Consider the following 24,382-nt stretch of genomic DNA (forward strand, 5'->3'; position numbering starts at 1 on the left):
AAAGCCAGCCCCTCCCTTGTCTCAAGAAAGTCACATTCTAATTGGGTGAGACAACATATATCAGCTGTGTGGCCAACGTAAAGACCTAGGAATCTTTAAAGTGCATTGGCCTGACAGATTTCCAGAGGACATAGTGGAAGGGTTGATGGCAATAATAGTAACAACCAGCATTTATGTAGCATTTTAAGTCTTGAAAAGTGCTTTACATTATTATCCCATTTGATCCTCACAACAATCCTGTAAGATAGGTGCGGGTATTATTATATCCATTCTACAGATGAGGGAACTGAGACTGAGAGAAATTAAATAGCTAGACCAGCATAACAGTTATTAAGTATCTGAGGCATGATCCAACTAAGACTTTTGCTGACTCTAAGTCAAGTGTTCTGTCCACTCTGTGGTTGTCTTCTATCTTATAGGAAGTATTGTAATTGATGACTTTCTGCTCATCTAAGGGACCTTATCTGCCTGGCAAGGTAGGGGAAACGTAACTAGGGTGGTCTGTTCCAGGGTGACTTCTAGATGTTACCACCTTTGAGAAGTAGAGAGAGAGAGAGCCTGAAAACTGGTGTGGGGCCCCAGCCAATAGCTCTGGATTTCCTCCATAAGAATTGGGAATCAGGGTGTCAGAGTTCAGCCAGGAAGGGGAAAAGGTGGGGTGGGTAGGGAGAGCATCTATTTCTTGCATGGCTTGCATGTTAAAAAGTCATATCTGAAAGTGAACCCACAGTTTCATAAATTGTTCATGTCTTCTCCCATTTACCTTTTCTACCTAACCTGATTTGGGGAAGAAAGGGTTAGATGGAGGAGGGGAATCTCTGTACCACTTCATGAGCTAATGTAGGAAGAAGGAAAGAATGTGCTTACGAAATCTTGATGGTGGCCTTGGAGACGCCCTACTCCCATCTGTCAGCAGGGTAGCAAAGTTATTCACATAACAAGGCAGCAGATCACCTGGACCTAGTTAAATCCATCTGTTTTCTGGGGAAAGTCGGAAGCAGGGAACCACCCTTCTAAATCCTAACCTAAGTAACGTATGTCATCTTATCTATACTGCAAGATGAGTTTTGTTAAGTAGATTTTATTTCACTGAGGTTTTATAAAAGGGAGAAAAACAAGAAATACAGAGGTCAACACAGTGGCTCAGAATGTATAAAACTTCAGGCTGTGAAAATAGATCTGGCACCTCTGGACTGCAGATGCCTTCAGCTGAAGGACCTCATGTTGAAAAGTCCTGCAATTTTAGGAAATCATGGCTTTACTTGAAGAACAAAGATGGGATTGGCACCTGGATTAATTCAAAAACAGAAAAGATTGGAGGATAAATTTTCTTACATATTTCCCACACCAAAGATGTCAACATGCTTCCCAAGCCAGAGTCCAAACTAGATTAAATGTAATTGAGAAATGTTTAATGAAATAAATAAAAACTACAATAAAGTATAGATAATGTTAATTTATGATTTTCTAAATCAATATGGGGCTGGCAGGACTATTCAAAACAAATAAAAATTTATGAGATCACATATTTGTATCAGTTCATCTTCATTCAGAGAAAAAGAACTAATTTGCAGGTTTGTTTAATTTGACAATTTATACTCACTCAACCTGATCATTTATACTTATACCACCAAATAAACAAATTGAGGAAGTCTTCTTTTGCACTGCTTTGGTGAAGATTTCACATTCAAATCTTATTGATATGGCAACTGACAAATAAGTGGAAAGTGGACAAATATATAATTTTCATCACTTCTGGAGCTGTTCTTCATTGACCGATGAAGATTTCACAATCCTGTTCCTGAACAGAATCTGTTCTTCTGAAGACAAGAGTAAGTTAAGTCAGGTCTATTTGGAGGCCCAGTAGCAGGGTATTTAAACTGGATTCCTATAACTTAGTGGTGGATGATATTTAGAAAGACATGTGCCTAGGCAATCCTAGGCAGGACTCTGTTTTCAGCTTTGCGAAGTTAGAAAGTTCAACCCTGACAACTTGTCTAGAGAGCTCCACTCTTGATTAAAGTTTTCAATAGGCAGCATTTGCCACTCAGTGTTCCCCCCACCACCCCAACACCACTGACTGGCCTAAGAGGGAAGTGTAAGTGAGGGGTACGGAAATGGGAGTGGGTGTATTAAGGTAAATAGTGGGTATTTTTTTTAACATCAAGCATTGTTCTCAGAAACGTTGCTGTTTGCTTTTTGGTACCTGTGTGAATCCTCCCTCTCCGTTTCCCCGTTCGCCTTCCTTTGGACTTGCTGCTCACTCCTGAAGAAAAGAATTTCTAGAGAATTATTCATTGGAAGAGGCGGAATTTCTATCCCAATCTTTGGGTTTCTAGAAACAGCAAAGCTGGGCAGGCTTTGTACGCAGTAGAAGTTCTTCGCAGAAGGAGAAAAACAAAACTCTCCCCGGGATTCAACTTCTCTCGTTCCCCCTGCGATCCAGATCTAAGTCTAAGCATCCCCATCTGATAGGAAGGCAGAGCAGCTGGGTGCGTGGAACATCTGGACCTACGGAGATCTCCTAGCGCCCTCTGCAGCCAGTCTGGCCTTGGGCCCGTGGACTAGCGGGGACTCGCGGCCTCACACCGCTCCAACTCCCTACCACACCCCTGGACCCACCCAGTCCTGTCAACCAGTCAAGGCGGGAGCCCCCAAACTTCTCGATACAGAAACTGGGCGGGAGGAATCCAAAAGCCCAAGTAACCTACGGCGGTTGAGGACGCTCCGCCCGCCGTGAACTTCCTCCTCCTCCGCCTCCCCCCTCACCCCTGCCAGCCAGTCTGTGTGCCTGGTGGCGAGGAGCCGTAGGGAGACACGCGGTATCTTGGGGCGCTGTTATCTGCTCATTCGAGCACAACTTCTGAGCTGTGTGCGGCTTGTTGGATGTCCCGGACAGGGAGAGAATGGCTTGGAAAGAAAGTGGAAAGGCTGGGCCCCCAGGAGTGGTCATCTGGAAGGCGGTGATTATCCTTCTCTGCCACCGGATTCCAAGGATCCATCCCTACAACTTGGACACGGAAAACCCGCTGCTCTTTAACGGACCCAAAGGGACCCTGTTTGGCTATTCGGTCGTCTTGCACGGCCATGGGGACAACAGATGGTGAGTGCAAATGTCTCAGGGTTTCCCATTTGCGGAGAGGCTTTAAAACCCGCTCCTTGAAGTGACTCCCCGCTTCAAACTTTTTTCTCTCAAAGGAGGAAAGCGCTCAGAAGTGCCAGACATCCTGCAGTGCCAGGGCCGTTGACAGGCGGTTCCCTGATGAATTTGGCTAGGAGTAAACTTTTCTTGAAGTTGAAGCGCCCAGAGGCGGGGGTGGGGGAGGAGTGAGTGGTTCTGTAGAAACCTCGCTTAATTTGGGTACCGTAGGAGGTAAGCACATTGGGCATCTTAAGAAGCGAGTACACTGGGCAGGGTGGGGAGCCAGTCAATCAACAAGCGTTAAGGAGAGCCTATTAAGAGCCTAGAAAGTGGGTTGCTGTACCCTGAGTCGTGAGTCAAAAGTTCGGAGTTGTAGAGCTGTGTGCTTCTCCCACCCCCACCCCCACCCCCGATTTTGCCTAGCAAAATGTGTGGGATGATCTTTTACCATTTCTGTTTTTGCGCCTGCGTGTGTGTTCCATGAGCTAGGCTTGTGGTGGGAGCCCCTACCGCCAACTGGCAAACCAACGCTTCAGTGGTCAACCCCGGTGCAGTTTTCAGATGCAAGATTGGAGAGAACCCTAACCGGACTTGCGAACAGCTCCAGCTGGGTGAGTTCAGTAGGGGAATTGCCACTCATTTGTACCTGAAAGCAAAACGATTTCTTTGGAAATTGGTTGTAATACTTACACTTAGCCTAGAACTTACACTTCTGTATTGAATCACTGGGATTCCCTTTTCCCTCGCTGCCCCTCCCCCTTACACCGCCAAGAAGTTTTCGTTTTTCCACCCGCAGTGAGGTTTGCCTTTTGCTCCAGATAGTAATTTCAAAGCTACTGAAAAGAGAAGATATTAAAGAAGATATCTTTTATTTAAAAGGACAAGTCCTGAGAGACCCCTTCTTCCTTTGCTAATGCTCCTTCAGCCCAGGCACATGCTTTGTAAAGTTTTTTAGCGCAACATACTTTGAAATGAGCCCAGACATAAAGTGGAATATTCTTAAAACCTTCCTGAAAGTGACAGTAGAGTTTGGATCATTCCAAGCCTAGAATGCTAATTTTATAATCACCCTTCGATCACTCAACTTTATTCATAGAACAAGCTTAAACTCAGATCAAAAATTGCCCTTAGAATTAAGAGCACATCTCATTTAGTATCAGAGTTTTGGTACAAGCACAAGCAGTATTTCCCCTTCACAAAAATTAACAACAAAGCAATACCCAAAGTTGGCAGCCCCTCAGAAATGTAATTAAAAGAAACTTGATGCATCTCTAGCAAAGTCATGAGTGGTGTTAAATTTAATTTTTTTCCTCAGCACAATATATTGAAACCAATAATTCTCTCAAAATCACCTCTCTCTCTGTAGTTAGCTTTCACGAATGTTGTTTCTTTGAATCATGACAGCTTTAGAAATCTTTCCTTAGTTTGGGGATGGGAAGATCCAAACCAAAAGCTTTTTTTTCATAGTACAAAATGATAAAGCATCCAGTTGAAGAATGTATTATAGATTTAATATGCTGTGAATCTCCCTTGCAAACCAAATTCAGTGATAGCTCCAAAATATCATGCCTACAGCTGTTTGGGATCTTATTATTGAGGTGGAGACTGGGATTTAAAAATAGAGTAAGAACCATTTCCACTTTTACAATCTTACCTTCCCAAAGGCAAAAGACAGAATATTTCCTTAGATATATAATAATAGAATTACTTTGTAAAACATATTTTTTCATTGTGCACAGTTTTTGAGAGGAGGGAGCCTGATAAAGAAGAAACTAGAAATTGTTCAATAAAGTCTTCAAAAAGACAAGTTTGTTTTTTAGAAAAAGACACTGAAAGGAGAAGGATTGTTTATGACTCAGAGATCTACCAGAAAAGCTGACAAGAGCTCAGAGGAAAATAAGTAAAACTTCCTATTGTCTTGGTTTGGCCTTGGCTATCATAGCTTCACAGCAACTGTTTCCTTTTAGGAATAGGAAATACATGATGTCCCAGGAATTCTGGGATCAGCTGAAAGAGGAAGGGTTCACTTTTCAATACACTTTTCAGAATTTAGAATTAAATATGTATATTTGCCTACCCAGATGAGCAGAGATTATAAACATATAGTGGCAATTTTAGGAATACACTTCAGAAGAGAAAGTTATCAGAAGTAGGGATTACTAGGCATTGCTGAGTTTATACTCATGTATAAAGGGAACAGTGTTAAAGAGAGACCTGGGTTCAAATTCTGATCCAAAGGCTTAATAGTGGTGACCTTGAACAAAGGATAAGTTCTTTGAGCTTCAATTTCCTCCTATGTAAAAATGGAGATGATAATACTTTACTCAAAGAATTGTTATGAGGAACATGCTTTCTAAATCTTATGTGTTGACGCATGCTGTCTCCAGGGTTCAGACTTCAGTGAAGAGTTGAGTTTTGGTGAAATTCTTTAAGATGTGTCAGAGGCAGTGTCTGAACACAGGTCTTTTGGCTCTGAGGTCAGTTTTCAATTCATTTCTACCCTATGCTACCTCTCTATCCATTCTGCCCAACTTCTGATACATAGTTGAATGGCCCTAGACAAGTTAACTGAATTTCATAGTGTCCTAGTAAACTTTCTAAGATCAAAAATGAGTTGCAGAGAATGTGCCAACTTACATGAGTAGAGGGAGTTTTCTTATCTGGGAGTCCCATACCAAGAAAATGACAAGTCCAGTCCCTATCCCAATTTAAAGATGACTGAGTTGCCATATTTGGCAAGAAAGAGTTTTCTTCAATAAAGAAAGTAATCTTCTTGGGGGTAAAGTTGGTGACTCATCTTGTATTCTATGTCATCAGTGCTTGTTGAAATGCCTTGTATACAATGAGTACTTAATAAATGCTTGTGAGATTGGATTGAATGGGATTCATGAATATATGTATAGTATATTCAGACTATACAGAGGTGAGTATTCAAGGGGCACTAAAGCTATATGAGCACCATTAGTTAATACCAGAAATTAGGTACAAAATGAGTATTGTCTTTCTAGCTTTGAAAACTATATAGGTATTTCAGTGATGTTTCCATTCAGAAGATAGCTTTGGCATTTTAGTTTTGGAACTGCTTTTAGAACTATCTGGTGAGTCACACGAGGTTATCCATCTCATTATTATTTGGAAAAACCTCTTTAAAGAAATAGCATTACCCTTTGCTTGTTCATCCATTTAGTACTTTATTAAATGACCCTTTTCTTGGGGGAAAAGAGATTAATCTGCTATCTAAGGACGAACACTTGGAAAGGTAACTTGGAAAAGCACAGTATAAATTACTGGCTGTTGGACCTGGGGTAAATTGCTTAATCACTGTATTCCTCAGTTTCCTTAGTAATAAAGTGTATATGATAATAACATCTACCTCACAGAGTAGTCATGAAGATCAATGAGATAATATTTGTAAAACTCTCAGAAGAGAAGCTTTCTTTTAAGGGAAGGAGGAAGGCAAGGAAAAAGGAAGAAAGGGAAGATTTAAGGTTAGAAGGCATAGAAATTTAAAGGGCATTGTAAAATTTGGTAAATTGTCGAAAGGGAGGTATGGGTAGAAAAAAATGGCAAATGGTTGATTGAGTGTTTTGTAACATTATTCAGAGAAGGATAATGTTCTATGCTCAGAGTACAATATTAAGTTAACCTAACAATAATAACAGTAATAATGAAATAAAATCTTGATCTTTGCAATAATACTAGGCAAGAATATTGGTTAGAGATGCGGTGAAGATTAATTCATACAGGTGAGGACAGTTTTAAGCCCCTTCAAAAACAGCATATGCAAAAAAAAAAAAGCTGAAAAAATATATATACACACATTTGCCCCACCCCTCTTTGTTTTTCTCCAGATATGAGATTATGGGTGTGAAACATTTTTTATTCTGTCACACTCCATTGAGGTGTTGGCTGGTTTTGCTGAACTTCCCTAGTTTTTTTTCCTCTTTCTTTTATGACTTTTTTGTTACAGGAGATTGTCCACAGGATAGTGAGAAGAAGAGATTTTTTTTAAAAAAAAAGGAGAGAGGGAGAGGGAAAAGGAGGAGAGGGAAGGAAGTAGAGAGGGAGAGACACAGAGACAGAGAGAGAGAATGGCAATAAATACCAATACTTTACTCTTTACTAAGAAATCATAAATAGTATAGTAAATAGCAAATAGAAATAGATTAGTGGATTTACTATTTGTTGAGCACATAGTAGGTACTTAGTAAATCCTTCCTCTCTTCTTCCCAGGCTCCTTTCCTCCTCTTTTCCTTTTTCTTCCTTCTCTCCCTCCCTCTCTCCTTCCTTTACTCCTTCCCTTTCTTTCTCTCTCCTTCCTTCCCTTCTCTTCTCTTCCCTCCCTCATTTCTTCCCTCCCCATTCCTTCCTTCTGCCTCTCTTTCCTTTTCTCCTTTTTTTCCATCTTTTCTTTCCCTCCTTCCTTTGCCTCATCCGTTTCCTTCCTTCTTCCCTTCCTCCCTTCCTTCCTTTCCTTCCTTCTCCTTTATTCCCCTCACTTCCCCTTCCCTTCCCTCATCACCCTTTTCTTCCCCTCCCCTTTCTTCTCCTCTTTTCTCCTCTCCTTACCAGCCATCTGGAGTTTTGCCAGGGGAAGAGAACCAGACTGATGAAAAATTTGGAGACCATATCATGTAGAATTTAATGAAGGATCATAGAATGATAGAGAAGGGAACTCAGGAGTCATTTATTATGGATGAGGAAACTAAGGTCCTAGAGAAGTTACATGATCATGCTGGTAGTTGTGACAGAGCTGAGATTTGAACCCGAGTACTTGAACTTTAAATGTACTGCTTTTTCTGCTGTGTATAATAAAGCTATATCTCCAGTTGGAAATATTTAGTCTAGAAAAGAAAAGAAAACGATAGAGGGCCATGATGATTTTTCTCAAATAATTGAAGGGCTGTCATTTCAGGGAATGGAGATGTTCTGAAGAGTTCCCTAGGATATAATCAGGACAACTGGATAGAAATTTTAGTGAGACACATTAAAGCTCAATGTATTTATAACACAAAACAGTTTATGATAATTTATGGCAAAAACTTGAAATGGGCTACCTATAATGATGTTTTTATCACTGAAAGTATTCAAGAGGCTGGGAGGTATATCAGAACATCGTGAAGAGAAGTGCTGCATTGGATAGCATTGGATATTTCTAAGTTTCTCTCCCAACTTTTAAATCTTAATGTACTAGATTAGAGAGATAGGGTGAATTAAGAGTGAGACATAAATGAATGGGGAGTGTTCTGGGTCTGATACTGATAATAAGGGATGAACAAGCCGGAAGGTTGGCTTTGGTCACTAATGACCTTTGTGTGTTATTTTAGGATTAATTTTTCAAGTGAGATTTGTACCTGCATGTGCAATATGTCAGAGGGTGTTAGGACCAAAAGATTGCCCTCCGAAGGACAGAGCTCTACAAAATGCCTAGGGTGTATTCAGAAGAGAATTAAAATGCTGAATATCAAGACCTATGTAGGAACCAAAGTACATATAAGGAAGAAATATTCATACATACATATATGTATATATATACTTACATACATATACATACATATATACACACATATACACTAATATAGATAGATAGATCTATAAACATATGCAGTTGGTGGAGAGCAAGAAAAGAAGAACTTTACAATGATATGCGAGGAATATAAAAAGGTAAAGAAAACCAGTGTGTAGAACAGAAAGGGTTAAAAAGTCATGGTTAGAAGAAATAGAAATTTAAAGGTCTCTGTAAAGTTGGCCAAATGCCAAAAGGGAGGTGTGGTTAAAAAGAAAAAGTAGAGAATGGTTGATTGGGTGTTTTTTGTAACATTATTCAGAGATAGATGATATTTCCTGGAACATGAGAGAAAGAAAATATGCTCAAAGTACAATATTAAGTGTAACTACAATAATGAAATAAAATCTTGATTTTTGTTATAATACTGAGCAAGAATATTGGTTGAGATTAATTCATACAGGTTGGGAAAGAGTTTTAAGCCCTTCAAAAATGGCATCTGCAAAAAAAAAAAAAAAAAAAGCTGAAAAAATACGCCATCTTCCTCCCCACAGCCCCTTTGTTTTCCAGTGGTATGAGACTTTGGGTGTGAAACACTTTATATTCTGTCACACTCTGTTGATATGTTGGCTGGTTTTGCTGAACTTCCCTTGCGCTTTTTCTTCTTTCTTTTGTTACTCTTTGTTACAAGGGATGGTTCACAGGGTAGTGAGAGGAAGAGATAAATTTAGAAATGAGATGATATAAAAAACAAATGGTATCAGTGCACATTTAACATTAAAAAAAGAGAAAGAATGGAAATAAATGGCAATTAAAGAAGTCCTAGAATCATAGAAATCCTTCCTGACTGTGATTATAGGGAGAATTAGACCCAGAAAATCTTTTAATTATAACTATGTATTACCCTGCATTTTCTTCTCTCTTAATATGATCAACTTTCATCAGCTGCCAGTCAAATATTATTGAACTTTTTTTAAGGTACTTTTTAGAACTCACCAGCATGTGATTTCTGTGATCAAAGTGTTTATAGAGTTTTGAAAGATGCAGGGGAAAAGTGACAGCGTTGTGTGATTCACTTGGATATTTAATGAGTTAAATAAACAACAACAATAATAGCAACCGATATTTATCTAGCACTGTATATGCACTGGAAATCACAACAACTTTGTGATCAGAAGGGTATGACAAGTGACAGAACATCTCTGAACCTCAGTTTCTTCACCTGTACAATGGGGATGCCAATAGCCATAGGATCTTCCTCACAGGGTTGTAATTTTCAATACATATAAAGTGCCAGATAAATATCAATTATCATTATTGCTGTTTATTTAACTCATTAAAATATCAAAGTGAACTTTGAGGCTTTGAATAAATTTTCCAGTTAGTGATCTCCTAAAAGGGTAAACAAATGAACCTGTTATTTAACTCATTAAAAGCATTTCTTGGCCTCTTAACTTTTAAAAATAATTTATGCTAGTTAAGTGAAGTAAAATACCATGTAACTTTTAAACGAAATGTCTTTTCTTATTATAATGCAACTTCTTGACTAAGGTCGGAAAAGAAGAAACATTCTTACCCTGTGCTGTGAAAGGTTCATGTTGAAATACAAGGGAGGTTTTGAGAGTGAAATGCCAAACCACTGCTATTTCAGAAGCTGACTGTATCTTCATTTTTTTTTCCTGAAAGACTTGCATATATCCTACCTAAAAGAACTGACTAGATTCTAAGGACTTCTCAATCCCAGGCTTCTGCATTAAGCCATGAATCAAATACTATAAAAGCTGTATTTACTTACCATTCTTTTTAACAAATAAAGGAAAGTTAGGCAACAAAAGCAAAAAGTAGAATGTATAAATAAAAAATCAGCATTTGAAATGCACCATAAATGAGAAATATGCTATTCTCTGCACAATACAAACTGTCATAGTAATTGGTGATGTATCAGTGATCATGAAATCAGCATTCAAGATTTCCCCTTCACATTGGCCCAATAGGTTTGCACTGGAGAAACTGAATAGGCAGCATCCTTTGAGACATCTCTTCAGCTCTGGTGACATGTGGTCTTGCCCTCTGACATGTAACCTTGGGTTTAGCATGAAGGGAAGGATAGCTGCTTCAGGTTAAATAATAACTAAGCCTCTGAATTTTACATAGGGCCTCCACAGAATAGAGTTGATCATCAATCATTCTCCAAAGTGGAAAAATAAAAGAAGCCCTGTTTTTAAAAAACATTGTCATTATTATTAATAATTATTGTGTATACTTATGCATTAATTAATTTTTACATATGAAAATATTAAATAAGAATAATAGGGGCTAGACTTGTGATTTCATTGGTATAAGGAACTCTTCAGTTGATGAAACCTAACACTAGCAATTCCAGTTGCCACTTTTCCATGGCAGCTTATGATCTTAGAGCATTGTCTAGAGCACTGAGAGGTTGTGTGGCTCATCCAGGGATATGTAACCAGCATATATCAGAAATGGGACTTGAACCCAGGTCCAACTAAGAAAGACTTGGAGACTTACTCCCTAAACATTAGGCTATAGTGCTTGTCATGTAGAAATTATTTTTCGTGCTCTTACCAGACTTACTATAAGAGATAGGTCAGAAATTTCCCTTTCTGCAGAATGGGATAACCTCAATATAGCACTGCATTTATTAATGAAGGGGTTTCATATTTTTTTTAAAAAAAGAGCATGAGAATTAAGACTTGAATACAATTTAACTTTTATGGTTCAAAAAGAGCATTAGCATCTTCTTGTATTTGTCACTGAAATTCACTTAACCAAAATAGAGTGCTATGGTCATATGAACTTTCTGATTGTTGTCCTCTGAGTAATTGTTCCCTTTATCAAGCAACATGCAAGCATTCCCATAGGAACTTTCCCAGGTGAATAGGATTCTTACCTTCTTACTGTTTACTCCAGTATCCCTATATTTGCTGAGCCTTATATCACTGGATTGGATAGACCTGGCATATAGTAAGTACTTAATAAATGCTTATGAATAGCGTGACTAATGTCCTTTCTAATTCTAGAATTCTGTGAATTATGATTCATTAGAAGGTACTTTTTGTTAATGTTTTTCCTCCCACTGCCCTCCACCTCAAAATTTTATTCTCTGAGTCAAACTCTTCATTTCCATAGTTATTATTGTTGTTGTGTTCATCCTTTGTTGCTGAAGAAGACCATGCCATCAGAGAAGTAATGACATGACTTGCCCTTGACTTTGTTTAGAGTGAGGGAGGGCTGTGCAGGTCACCAGCCTCACTTCTCCACAGCCATCTGCATCCCTTGACCAGATATTCATCAGGATGACTGGAGATGGCCCAGGATGCACTGGGAGACCTTGGCCCCTTTAGGTAGTAGAATATATTCGGAAAATGTGAGAGGTTACTATTAAAGCAGTAATTACTTCCATCTGATTAACTTAACTAGTTCTGTCTCCAAAAGGCAAATGTCTTGCTGATGAAATTGCAGACATATTCCTTTTCTAAACTTTCACCTGTTTTCATTTTTTAAGACTTGAAATGACTCTTGACTCCTGTAGATCTGTCATTTCTGAAGTCACCCAACCCTAAAGCAGAGAGCACATTAATATCTTCATTTATTAGGGTAGCACAACTCACTGAGCTTTTTGTTTTCTAGCAATTTACCAAATTACGACTCTCAAGGGATAGAATTTCCATTCCTTTTAGTTTTCTGTTGATGGTTTTCTGCAATACATTCCAGATTGCATCTTTTGCCTAATACTTGCTTGATCATTCTCTTGTACTTTGGATGACACCCCTAATGATTAAAAAATAGATCCTTTTGGCAACAACCATGAAGTTAAGTATTGGAAAACTGGCACATAGCTCATTGTGTTTGTTTGGCTGGGCCAGTTCTGCCCAAGCTCATTGTGTTTGGGGTGAATGCTGGGTAGCTGGCAGTACCTCTGCATAAGTCCAAATCAGTTCTGGGTCACAAAGGCCCTTTAAGTCAAACCACATGGACCAAATAGTAGGTGGGAGAGTTGTGGGGGTTGGGAGGAATCTGAGTGAAGAGGGGAAGAAATTTGCCTCCTTAATAGACAATCTCTGATATTCCTTTCCAGTTGTAACATCCTGTACCATATGTAAAACTCAGAGTACTTGGAAACAGAAATTTTCTCACTGAGAGAGGCAGTCAATCTGAAATGTATTTTATTTGTACAGAAAATATAGTGAGTGCTTTGCTAGGTGACAGAGTCACAAAGATCAGAGTGAAGACTGGCTTGGCTTTCTAGCATCCTCCATTCTGCAGGAAGAAAACAACGTCTGCACTGATAAGTGAATACAAAATATATGGAAAATACATTGAAGGGGAGGAACACCGATAGTTAGGGCTATCTGATCTGACATGGCCTCTTAAAGGTTGCACCTGAACTGAGCTTTGAAAGGACCTGATTCCCAGATATAGATGTGAGGGAGAAGAGCATTATTCATACGGAGGACAGACTGAGCAAAGAGGAAGAGGATGGAGAGTTTGGCTGGAAAATAGTGACTGGGGGAAGTAATTTAAAAGAAGCCTGGAAAGATAGATTGGGGCCATATTGGAAAAGATTTTCAATATCACATTGAGAAATTTGTTTTTTATCCTGGAGGCAGGAAGGAGCCACTGAAACTTTTTGAGCAGGGGAATGACATGGTCAGAGTAGCATTTTAGGAATATCACTTTGACATATTAACAGAGAAGAAACTGGAGAGGAAGCTGGGAAACAGGGAGGCCTAATAGACTGTTGTAGTTTAGGTTAGAGATGATAAGAGTCTGAACTGGTATAGAGGCCATGTAGAGGAGAGAAGAGATGTTATGGAGGTAGAATTTAAAAATACAAATAACTAATTAGATGTATGCCTATGGGGAAAGGAGAGGAGGGAGAGACAATGAAGCATTTGAGGAGGACTGAGGCTGTGAACCAGGGAAGTTCATGAATTGGATGGAACTGAACCAGACTCAGGAAGGCAGCAAGTAATGGATAGTGATATCTATGGGTGTTTACTCATAAGCAAATACATATGCTTATATAAACATATGTATGGCACTCACCACATTGGGTAGGTACCTTTCCCATAGGAAGACATTGATGAGGATTGTACAGGATTGGCAGGCATGGGTGGCTTATACTCTGCTTCATTGGGGGAAATAACCAGAGCAATAAACTCATGGAAATTTTATGGTATCGGAACATACAGGTGCACAAACATCCACGCAAACTACAATATTACATGGATATATATGTTCTATCCACATGCATATATATATGTATTTACACATGTGCAGTACATATATACATTATAATCTCAAGGGTCTCATATCTTTTTTTAGTTAAAGAATCTTCTGTGGGAAACCTTATGATGGTTACAAATAGGAAATACCATTTTTTTAATTACACAATCTTGAAAAGATATTATTATCATTCTTGCATCAACCTCATCACATTATCTTCTTACTTTTCTCATTCCAAAGTTGGATTATCATCATGGTTTTCTAGAGTAGGGCTTTCTATTGTTAGTTGTTAGAATCTGTATTAAGATAGAGGATTTTGTCTTTTTGAAGAAATACTTATGATCACATCATTGTATGTTTCACATCCTTTACCTTCCCTCTACCCCACACCTCAGTATGTCAGACTGGTAACTGAGAAGGTTCAGATGATATCAACGCTCTTCACCTTGGTCTGTGCCTCAGGGCCTCTATGAGTTGACATTCCACACTTATAAAGGATGATGAGACAAACTGCCAGAGTGATGTTGAGTTCTGAGCTGGCTTTTGGATTTCCAGTGCTTTTAAGCTATATCCTCTTTCTTAGATTCTCAATGCAGCTTTGTTGCTCAAAGTCATTATGTCACTTTTAAATTGTAGTTTTGTGAACTTTTTATAATATTTTAAGTGAGAACTGCCTACTATTGAATAATGCCAACAGATTATCTTGTACTTTTTGATCATGGTTATTTCAAGGATACCAAAAATATGACACACTTTTGAATGCTCTTTATAAATCCTTTTGACAGTATACTTAATTTCAAGAGAGGGCTTAAATTTAAGGTATCCTGAGCATTAAGAATTTGACCCCTTCATTTTCTAGGGCTGGGAATTGTTATATTATTTTTAAAAGCACCTCAAATAGGTTATATATGTAGAGAAGCAACATAATATAGTGGAAGGAGAGCAGGTCTCAGAACCAGGAAGACCTGGGTTCAGGTTCTGCCTCTGAGTCACACTGTCACTGTGATCCTAGACAAGTCACTTAACCTCTGTGTTTTGGGCAATTCTCTGAGACTATAAATTGTTGACCTACATTGATAAAGGAGCATCCTCATTTAGAGAGTTCCTATTACCCTCTAAGTGACAAGTCCACTCTCTATCCCTATAATATATACCGCACATCATACTTATACAGACATATAAGCAGTACTATTTACATCACAAAAAGTCATAGAGTTTTCAAGTATATACTTCACAAAGGTGTCCACCATTATCATAAAGGAAATATAATACATGATCCAGATCAAAGAGGGATTCCCTTTAGATGAGGTTTTTTTTTTTTTTTAACCTAGCATCCATAGATCTCACAGTCTATGAACCTGAATGGGAAAAAAACATATCTTTATTTCAAGATGATTGGTTTCTTCTATGTTTTATTTTATACATTTATAAACATTATTCTGAGAAAGAGTCCAAAGACTTTAACAGACTGCCAGAGGGATCCATAACACAGCAAAGGCTAAAAACTACTGCTGTAGATGGTAATGTCTTAACATACGCTCCTGTTTGTGGATAACATGGTTCAAACTGCATTAAGTTCCAGAGGACTGCAAAGGTTAATGATCCAGCTGATCACTCAGGAGGTTTTAGATAATCTATCTACACATGAAAATGAAATGGATGAAGGATGTCTGTTGTCCAGACTATGAGATATTGTTAGATGGATGACCTATAAATTTGTTCATCTTCTTATTTGGGATAGTCATTCTACTTGGACAAGGAGTTAGATGCAGGATGGAATAGGAGAATGAGAATGGGCTAGATTGCCTTTGTGAAATCATAGTTCTTTGAATGTTTGCAAACATATACCTGAAACAAAAGCACATTTTATTGATATAAGTATTTTTTTTGCTCTATATATGGCTGCAAGTCAAAGAAAAATACGTTCTCTAAAGAATAGAAAATGAGTATCACCCTGAGGACAATGAAAGAGAGGCAAATGGTGTGTGTGAGGAGGTTGTAATATATTACACAGAAGCAATAGAAGAGAAGCTGAGTAAAAGATCTCATCAAAGAATTGTATGATTGAACTGGGGGTGGGGAAGATAGATTGATCATGTGGTGAGAGTGAGGGATAATGGATGGCCAGTCCATGTGATCCACTGGTATCTTTGTTAATTCAGTTAACATTTATGAAGTGCCTACTATTTGCCAGGCACTATGGCAAGCACTGGGGATACAAAAAGAAGCAAAAAAGCAGTCTGGCCCTCAAGGAGCTTACAATATAATGGGTGAGAGGTCATTCAAACAAATATATTCAAAGCAAACTATATACAGGATAAATTGTCAATAATTAACAGAAGGAAGATGCTGGAATGAAGAGGGGTTTGGAGAAGGCTTCTTGTAGAAGGTGTGGTTTTAGTTGGGACTTAAGGGAAGCCAGGAAGACCAGAAATTAGAACAGAGGAGGGAGAGCATTCCAAGCATCAGAGAAAGCCAGAGAAAATGCCCAGAGCCAAGAGATGGAATGTGAGCTTATCATCCTATGGTTAACTTATGTATGGACATCATTGAATCAATTTGCAAGCATTAAATGCTATTGTGTACCAGGCAATGTGCTGGGCACTAAGGATACAAATATAAATAATTAAAGAATCTATTCAAGGAGTTAACATTCCATAAGGGGAGAAAGGGCTGTGAGAGGGGAAGAGGACGAAGATATATATACATATTAAGTATATATGTGTGTGTATTTTTGCATATCAAGAGAATAAATAGAGGTTGATTGAGTACAAAGTGGGAGGTGGGGTTGGTTAGGTGTTCATAGTTGGGTGATCATAAATTTTTCTTGTAGAAAGTGACACTTCAAGTTTGAGTCAATAAGAGAGATTTTATGACGTAGAGATGAGGAAGGTATACATTCCAAACATGTAGGATGACCATTGGAAAGTCATGGAGATGGGAGATAGGATGCTGCATGAGCCATACAGAGAAAGGTCAGTAATAGCAAAGAGCAGTTGAAGATTAAGCAGAAATGGACTCGGCTGAGTGTCACACTGTTGGGAAGGCATGCATAGAGTGGAACCTTTGTTATTACAGAAAATAAATGCATTGATGAGCATGCATTGGAGTATATCATTAGAAGTTATACTTAATTTTCTAATATTGGAGATATTATAGTGTTATGGTTTTAATTCTATCTTAAAGTCTGAATAAATGTTTGAATGATTCATACAAATACAATTAAAGGATATCATTTCAAAATTATGCCCAATTTAAGTAGTATTTACCCTGGGCACATCCAAACAGAAATATTATTTATACTTTATTGCTAGCTAGTTCTTGATTGGGGTTGTCTTACAGGATTTGGAGATCTTTAAGTTTCAGATCCAAACACGTACTTAGAAATACTTTAGAAGGATTGTTGAGACTTTGAATCAACTTCAAAAATGACTTGGATTCCTAGTGGTCCTTTAGACCAGATTGCCTCAGACCATAAACTCATCTCTTCCATTTTGAAGTTAGGTAGCCCAGGTCCAGAATAGCCTCTCTAAATAGGAGAGAATGGTGAAAATATTTATACTTCTAGCTGCAAATAATGGAACAAACTATATGACTTTATGTAGTATTATGTTGATAAGAAATTTAGCTCATGTAAAGTTGGTATAATTAGCCATTAATGGTCTGTCATCTGACATTCTTTACATATGACATTGAAATCCATTGATTTCTCTAATCATCATTAGAGAATACTTATGATTTAGAGTTGTTATTTGATTACTTGCTGTAGTATATTTAAAATTGTGCTAACTAATAGCCAAGTTAGCGAAAAGGAACTTCAAAATTTTAGTCTAATAAGTTTAGCAATTTCCTATGCCAAAACTCAACTTAGGAATTGTATGTTTTCTGTCTAACATAGTTTCTATTTAGGTTTATTACATTATTAGTTTGAGCTAATTAGCAACAAATCTCTTACCTATCTATCACTATGTTTTATTAGATGTTAGGGAAATGTCCAAAATTAGAGTGATTAGGAGGTTAAGGTTAGAAATAAAGAGTGGATAAAAAAAATTGTGAGACTTTCCAGGAGGGTCATATTAACATACAGATTATTATTTGAGGTCATTAAAGTGTTGCCTATTCATACAACACTATGGGCTCCCTCTGCTGGTTGATTTAGCATCAAGATGCTGTTACTTGAGTTCATCTATCAGAAGTCCAACTTGCGTAGCCATAGGCATTTTTTATGGCATCTTCAATTATGGACTTATAGAAAGGAAAGAATAAGGACGTGGGCCAATACAAAGTATATTTTTCTCTCAACAAGGCAAAAATAAATCTACCTTCATTGCCTCTCCTTATAAGATTGTCTTGAGTGGTAAGCTTCATGAAAAAATATGAAATAAGAATACTTCCCCTTCAACCTCTCTGTTCTTTGTAAATATATTAGAGGAAACTCTTGGAGGCTGTAAGTATTAATAGAATTAAACCTCATATTATTTTAAAAAGTGGACTAGATATTTGGAAATGAGGGTCAATCACTCATCCGATAAGCATTTATTAAGGACTTTTAAATTATTAGACCAGCACCATACTGGGTGCTAGGGAATACTGAGACAAAAATGAAACCATCACTGTCCTCAAGGATTTTACATTCAATTAGACATCCTTATTGTTCCTCATTATTCTTTACTTTATGGGGACTTGGGGCAGTCTATGCCCTTAAGGAGATTATAGTCTAATGGGGGAACACTACCCACAAAATACTGCAAGAGGTGAGGGGTGAGGAGAGGTACCTGACACAGACGCATGAAGGGAAAAAACCAGAGAAGTTTCAAAGTAGTACAACCAGGTGAGAAATGAGAAGATGTCTGAGCTGAGCTCCTTCCTTAAGTGGAGATCATGGAATACCTAGCTCCATTCTCTAATGAGAGGGACAGAGGATGGAGATAAGGTATATTACTAAGGCTGATTTTGCAGGATGATGAGATTTTTCCAATAATGAGCTTCCTGAGGTATGATGGAAAAGTCAGAGAAGTCTCAGACAGGTGCAACCAGGTGAGAAATGAGAAGATGTCATAAATGTATAACTTAGTAAAAAAAATCTTAAGAAAGAATTTTCAAAATAGCAAATAAACCTCTCTCAGGTGTACACAGGTACACCTCCATGATCTGTGTTCCTTTCAATATAAAGCTTTTTAGTGCCAAGTATAAGAAAGCATGCCAGTCAGTAAATGCTTATCAACTATTGCATGCATGTAAATCTGTAAATGAGTACTTATTAAACATCTGCTGTAGACACTGTGCTAGATACTGTAAATAAAAGACAAATGTGAAATAGCTCCTGTCCTTAAGGAGTTTATGTTCTGTAATAGTTTGCAGTCTCTATGATGGTATGAGATATGTATGGTACATGGTGGCATGAGGAACTAGAAGCGATCTTAGATATCTAGTTGAATCCATTTACTTAACAGAGAAGGAAAGTGGAGTCCAGAAAATTTAAATAGCTGTCTTGGAATTGGAGCTGTGATGCTGCCACCTAACCACAGGACAGAGCTTCCCAGAAAGGAGCCAGGATGAACATATCAAGCTGCCCTAGTAGTAGCGTGCTTTATATTCTGTTTCTCAGAAGTGTTTACTCATAATAATTGCATAGATTTGAACAAGGCAGAGGAGAAGAACTCAAGTAGTAAGTAAACAGCCTCACATTTTCTTTGAAGGAGAAATGAGAATCTATCGGTTTTATCTACAGCATGAGCTGTGGAGAGTATAGTTGTGTGTAACTATGTCTACTAGGAAAATACATTCAGCTGTGCTTAGAATTAGTCATTCCAATTCCATAAAAGGAGGGAAAATTATCACATGTTAATTTCTGCTGACCTCTTTTATGTTAAGCCATGTAAAGTAGTTTTTAAATTATAAAGCTGATTTGATTTACTAGAAGTTTAGATGAGTTAAGTATAAACCGCGTTGAAAATCAGGTTATAAATCATTTCAACATGGCATTTGGATAAAATATGAAGATAATCTAAGTTTGTTTATGTTCCTCTGTCAGGAAAATTTAACAAAATTAGCTTTCTCTTGACATTTCCAATAATCTTCAGATTTGGCCAAATCAGAAGTACTACATTACCACATGAATAACATTCTGCTTAGCGTTTGGCTTTCTACTTCTCATTCTGGTTGAAACCAAGAGAGACAGAAGCCTATAAATATTTCTTTCAAACTGAAATAAGGCTTTTTCAGTTCTGATACAATTCAGAAACAGACTTGGCAATTTTTGTCATACTCTAGAAATGGGAGAGAGGGAGGGGAGATGAGGGCAACAGCAGAAGAAGACATCTATAGTCCTGAAAATGTCCAGTTTTTTCTCCCATGAAAATAAAATCGATACCAGCATATTTTAGCAGGCTGTCCAAATAAATGCAATTGCACATATATTTATTTTTTAAAGTTTTTATTGATCTCATTTGTCTTGACATCAATGTTTCCAGGCTCTTTTTCCCAGAGAGCTATACTTTATGGCAGAACTCCTTAGCCTGGAGTCAGTGAACTTTTTTTTTTAATAGTTGGTTAACTGTATTTCTGTATGATTGGTTTCTTTTTTGATCCCATACATTTTATTTTTATTTATTTAAAAACATTATTCTGAGAAGGGACCCATAGATTTACCATACTGCAAAAGGGTCCATGACTCACAGAGAAGTTAAGAACCGCACCTTAAAAAAGGGAAGAAAATGGGGTGAAGTAATTCAGCAAAATGAACTCATACATTACTTGAGTTTGATGGTTTCTGCAGTGTTCCACAACCATAGGATCCTACCTCTTCAAAGAGGAAAGGGAGGCACATTCTCATGTTTCCTCTTTGAGTTTGGCAAGTATTTGTTAAGCTCCTATAGTGTGCTGGAAACCAAGACAGAAAAGAAATAGAATTCTTTCCTTTAAGGATCTTACATTGAATTCTTAGGGTATTATCCTCTGTTTCCATGCCTATGGAATATATTTCAAGTTAGAAATGACTATTCTTAATTAGATTACTCTAATTATAATAAAAACTTTTCCCCTACTAAATAATATGAAGCTTTTAAAGGTTTTTTTTTTAATTTTACTGATCATATTTTTGTAAAATCATTGAGGATGTTGAGTGGGGATTCCATAGTCACTCCTGTATATTCCTTGCAAAGGTTATTGTTGTTTGGCCTTCATTTTCAAAGAGGACCAGTGACAACACAGGTGAAGTCTTGACTTGCATGTAAAAGGTATTGAGATTCTGAGGGGAAGATATCCTTAAAGTATTTTAAGCTACTTGAAGTTCGGGGGAGAGTGATACAACATGAAAGAGTTCTGTGTTTGGAATTGGAGGAGCAGAGTTCTACCATGGGGTACTTGTATGGCCTTGGATAAGTCATACCTTTCAGGGTCTCAGTTTCATGGGATGATAGACCTAGACCTGGAGAGGATCTTAGAGGTCATCTAGTACAACCTCTAATTTTGCATGAGGGGGAACTGAGGCCTATGGAAATTAAGTGACTTCGTCAAAGTCACACAAGTAAATAAATAAACATTTATTTAGTACCTGCTATGGGACGAGCACTGGGACTACAAATACAAAAAGCGAAAAAATCCCTATTCCCCAGGAACTCAGAGTTGAGATTTAACTGACTTCAGAGCCAGTGATTTTTCTGCTACAATACATTGCTTTCTTCCTGTAAAGTGAGGGGGTTAAACTAACCTGTAAGGCCCCTTCTAGCACTCTCTCTTGTGTTCTCAGAGAGAGAGAGAGAGAGACAGAGAGAGAGAATTGATTTAACTATTCTATAATAGGAATTTATAAGTTAATTTTTTTCTTCTTGAGAATCAAACTACTGGGTGATTGGATGAACAAATCAGGCTAGTAGAAATTGGACAGTATGTAAATAATTTTGTTTTTGGCATCATGTAGCTACAACCATCAAATTTAGTTATAATTCCCTATATTTAAAATTTTTACTGAAACCAGAAAACATTGAGTTGCTATTTTGCCATTCCTGATCTTAGCACAGAGATTGTTTCCACTCAGAACATTGCTCTTTGTAGAAAAGCAAAGTAAAAATGTCTCCTTTAAATTATAGCTCTTTAAACGCTTTTTTTTTTTTTTGCCTTTTTCTGTGTCATGCAATAAAAAATTACATGCAGTCTTTGGGGAAAAATCAAGAAGCACATCAATAAGTGGTTAATACAGCTTCTGCCTGCATATGGAATTTCCTACCTATTTACTTATGTAATAATGCTGTTGTGAAACCATATTGCATTGTTCCTTGATGGCTACATGATTGGCTTTTGTGTACTGTTTGCTCAGGGCAGCTGTGTTTGAGGGTTTGGTTGTTTTCCCTTGACATCTTTTTGTAGAACAAACAAATACAGGCTCATCCTCCAGCCTTCATACAGCAAGATTATGCTCCTGAGGGGCAGGGAGAAAAAAACCATTGTGAAGGAATCACATCTCTAATATGTTATCCTTAAACATGTAACCAAGCACTCTAAATGTGAATTGTTTCCTCTAGAATCCAGAGGTTCATAACCTTTGTGTGTGTGTGTGAGTGTCCCCTTTGTGGATCTCTTTGGCATTCTGGTGAAACCTAAGGACCCTTTTGCAGAATAATTTTCTTAAATGGAAATTAAGCCTCAGACACTAACTAGCCGTGCCAGGTTTATAGGAAAAGTGACTCCAGTGTGGGAAGCCTAATGATTCAGGCATAATGAAATTGAAAAGGAAGTGAACATTAAAATGGATCAATATGATATAAAACCTAAGTTGAAAACCACAATAATGAAAGCTCACCAGTTTACCCAGCCTTTCTATGGTAACTCTTCTTTCATTCTCTGGAAATGAAATAGAAGGAAGAATCAATCTACATGTTAAGCACCTACTATGCACCAGGCTCCAGGAATATGTGATAAAGAGTGAAGCAATTCACACTTGCAATGGGCTTACATTCTTATGAGGGAGACATTGTAGACACATAAATACATACAGCACAAACATAAAATGAATAAACAAATATGTTTGTTGTTGAATCATTTCAGACATGTCCTACTCTTTATGGTTCGACTTGGGATTTTCTTGGCAAAGATACCGGAGTAGGTGTCATTTTCTTCTCCAGCTCATTTTACAGATGAGGAAACTGAGGCAAGCAAGGTTAAGTGACTTGTCCAGGGTCACACAGCTAGAACTCACATCCTCCTTATTCCAGGGCCAGCGCTCTATCTACTGCACCATCTAGCTGACCAAACAAATACAAACAAAGCAGTTAAATACAAGGTAGTTTGAAAGAGGCATGAGGAGTGAGGAGGAGTCAGGAAGGACTTCTTGCAGAAGATGGTGACAGAGCGGCATCTTAAAGGAAAAGAGAGACTTTATAAGACAGAGCTAAGTAAGGAATACCCAGGCATGAAAACATACAGAAATAGGAGATGGAGTGTCTTGTAAATGTATTGACAAAGGTAGGTAGGATTAGATACTCCCAACAACCTCTTCTTGTGAATACTTTAGTCAAACAAAAGCAAGCATTTCTGATGTGTCAGGAACTGTGCTCAGGACAGAGGACAAAGGACATAGTCTCTGCTCTTTCTATGGGGGAAGACAATCTGTACATGTACAGGTTATATACCTATATATGTATGTATATACATACATGAACACATACAAATACGCGTATCTGTCATATGTATACATATACATGTGTATATATACAAACATAAATATATAAAAACATATATACAGAATAAATTCAGATTATAGGGAAAGTCTGAGATGTGTAGATAGGGGGAATCAGAAAAGTCCTTGCAGAAAAGGTGGCATTGGAGTTGAGCTTTGAAGAAAACTCAGGGTTTTGAGAATTGGAGGAGAGGAATGCGTGGCCTGGGCCTTTACAAAAGTATGAAGAGAAGAGTTTATGAGTAAAGGATAGCAAGGAGGCCAGTCTGGCTATATCATAAAGTGTGTGAAGTCAAGCAATATATGATGACCAGAAAAGGTAGGTTGGAGCTAAATTGGGAAGGGCTTTAAATACTAAACAGAGGAGTTTGTGTTTGAATTTTAGAGATACTTGAAACTGGAACACTGTTGAGTGAAGGAGTAATACGGTCAGGCCTTTGCTTTAGCAGCTGAAGGGACCTCAGAGGTCATCTAGTCCAAGCCCTTGATTTTCCAGATTAAGAAACTGAGGCTCATAGAGACTAAATGACCTATTCGTGGTCACACAACTAATAGGTGTAAAAAGCAGGATTTGAACCAAGCTCTTGCCAATGCCAAGTCCAGCGTTTTAGTTCCTCATCATCGTGCCTTTTACTACACCATACAGGTTCTCTCTTTCTCCAGTCTTTCATCTAACACTGAAGACAGCTCAGTCCGTAATCCATCAGCACTTTCAGTAGTTGAACATAGTTTATCTAGGCTAGAGGTCATCAGGGGTAGTTAAGTTCTCTATTAGGATCAGCAACACTGATTTAGAGCTGGAAGGAAT

General features: G+C 37.9%; 1 protein-coding gene across 1 annotated transcript in view; it reads left to right on the forward strand.

The window, feature by feature from the left end:
- Nucleotides 1-1,071: 1,071 nt before the first annotated feature.
- The window catches only part of ITGA4 (integrin subunit alpha 4), a 96,498-nt gene continuing 73,187 nt past the window's right edge, over nucleotides 1,072-24,382 (forward strand). Inside the window, exons 1-2 of the mRNA XM_072612549.1 lie at nucleotides 1,072-3,103; nucleotides 3,632-3,753. Of these exons, the coding sequence (XP_072468650.1) occupies nucleotides 2,907-3,103; nucleotides 3,632-3,753 (319 nt within the window). The 5' untranslated portion in view covers nucleotides 1,072-2,906. The remainder of the gene's footprint in view (nucleotides 3,104-3,631; nucleotides 3,754-24,382) is intronic.

Source organism: Notamacropus eugenii, chromosome 5, assembly GCF_028372415.1.
Source record: "Notamacropus eugenii isolate mMacEug1 chromosome 5, mMacEug1.pri_v2, whole genome shotgun sequence".
NCBI classification, from domain to species: domain Eukaryota; kingdom Metazoa; phylum Chordata; class Mammalia; order Diprotodontia; family Macropodidae; genus Notamacropus; species Notamacropus eugenii.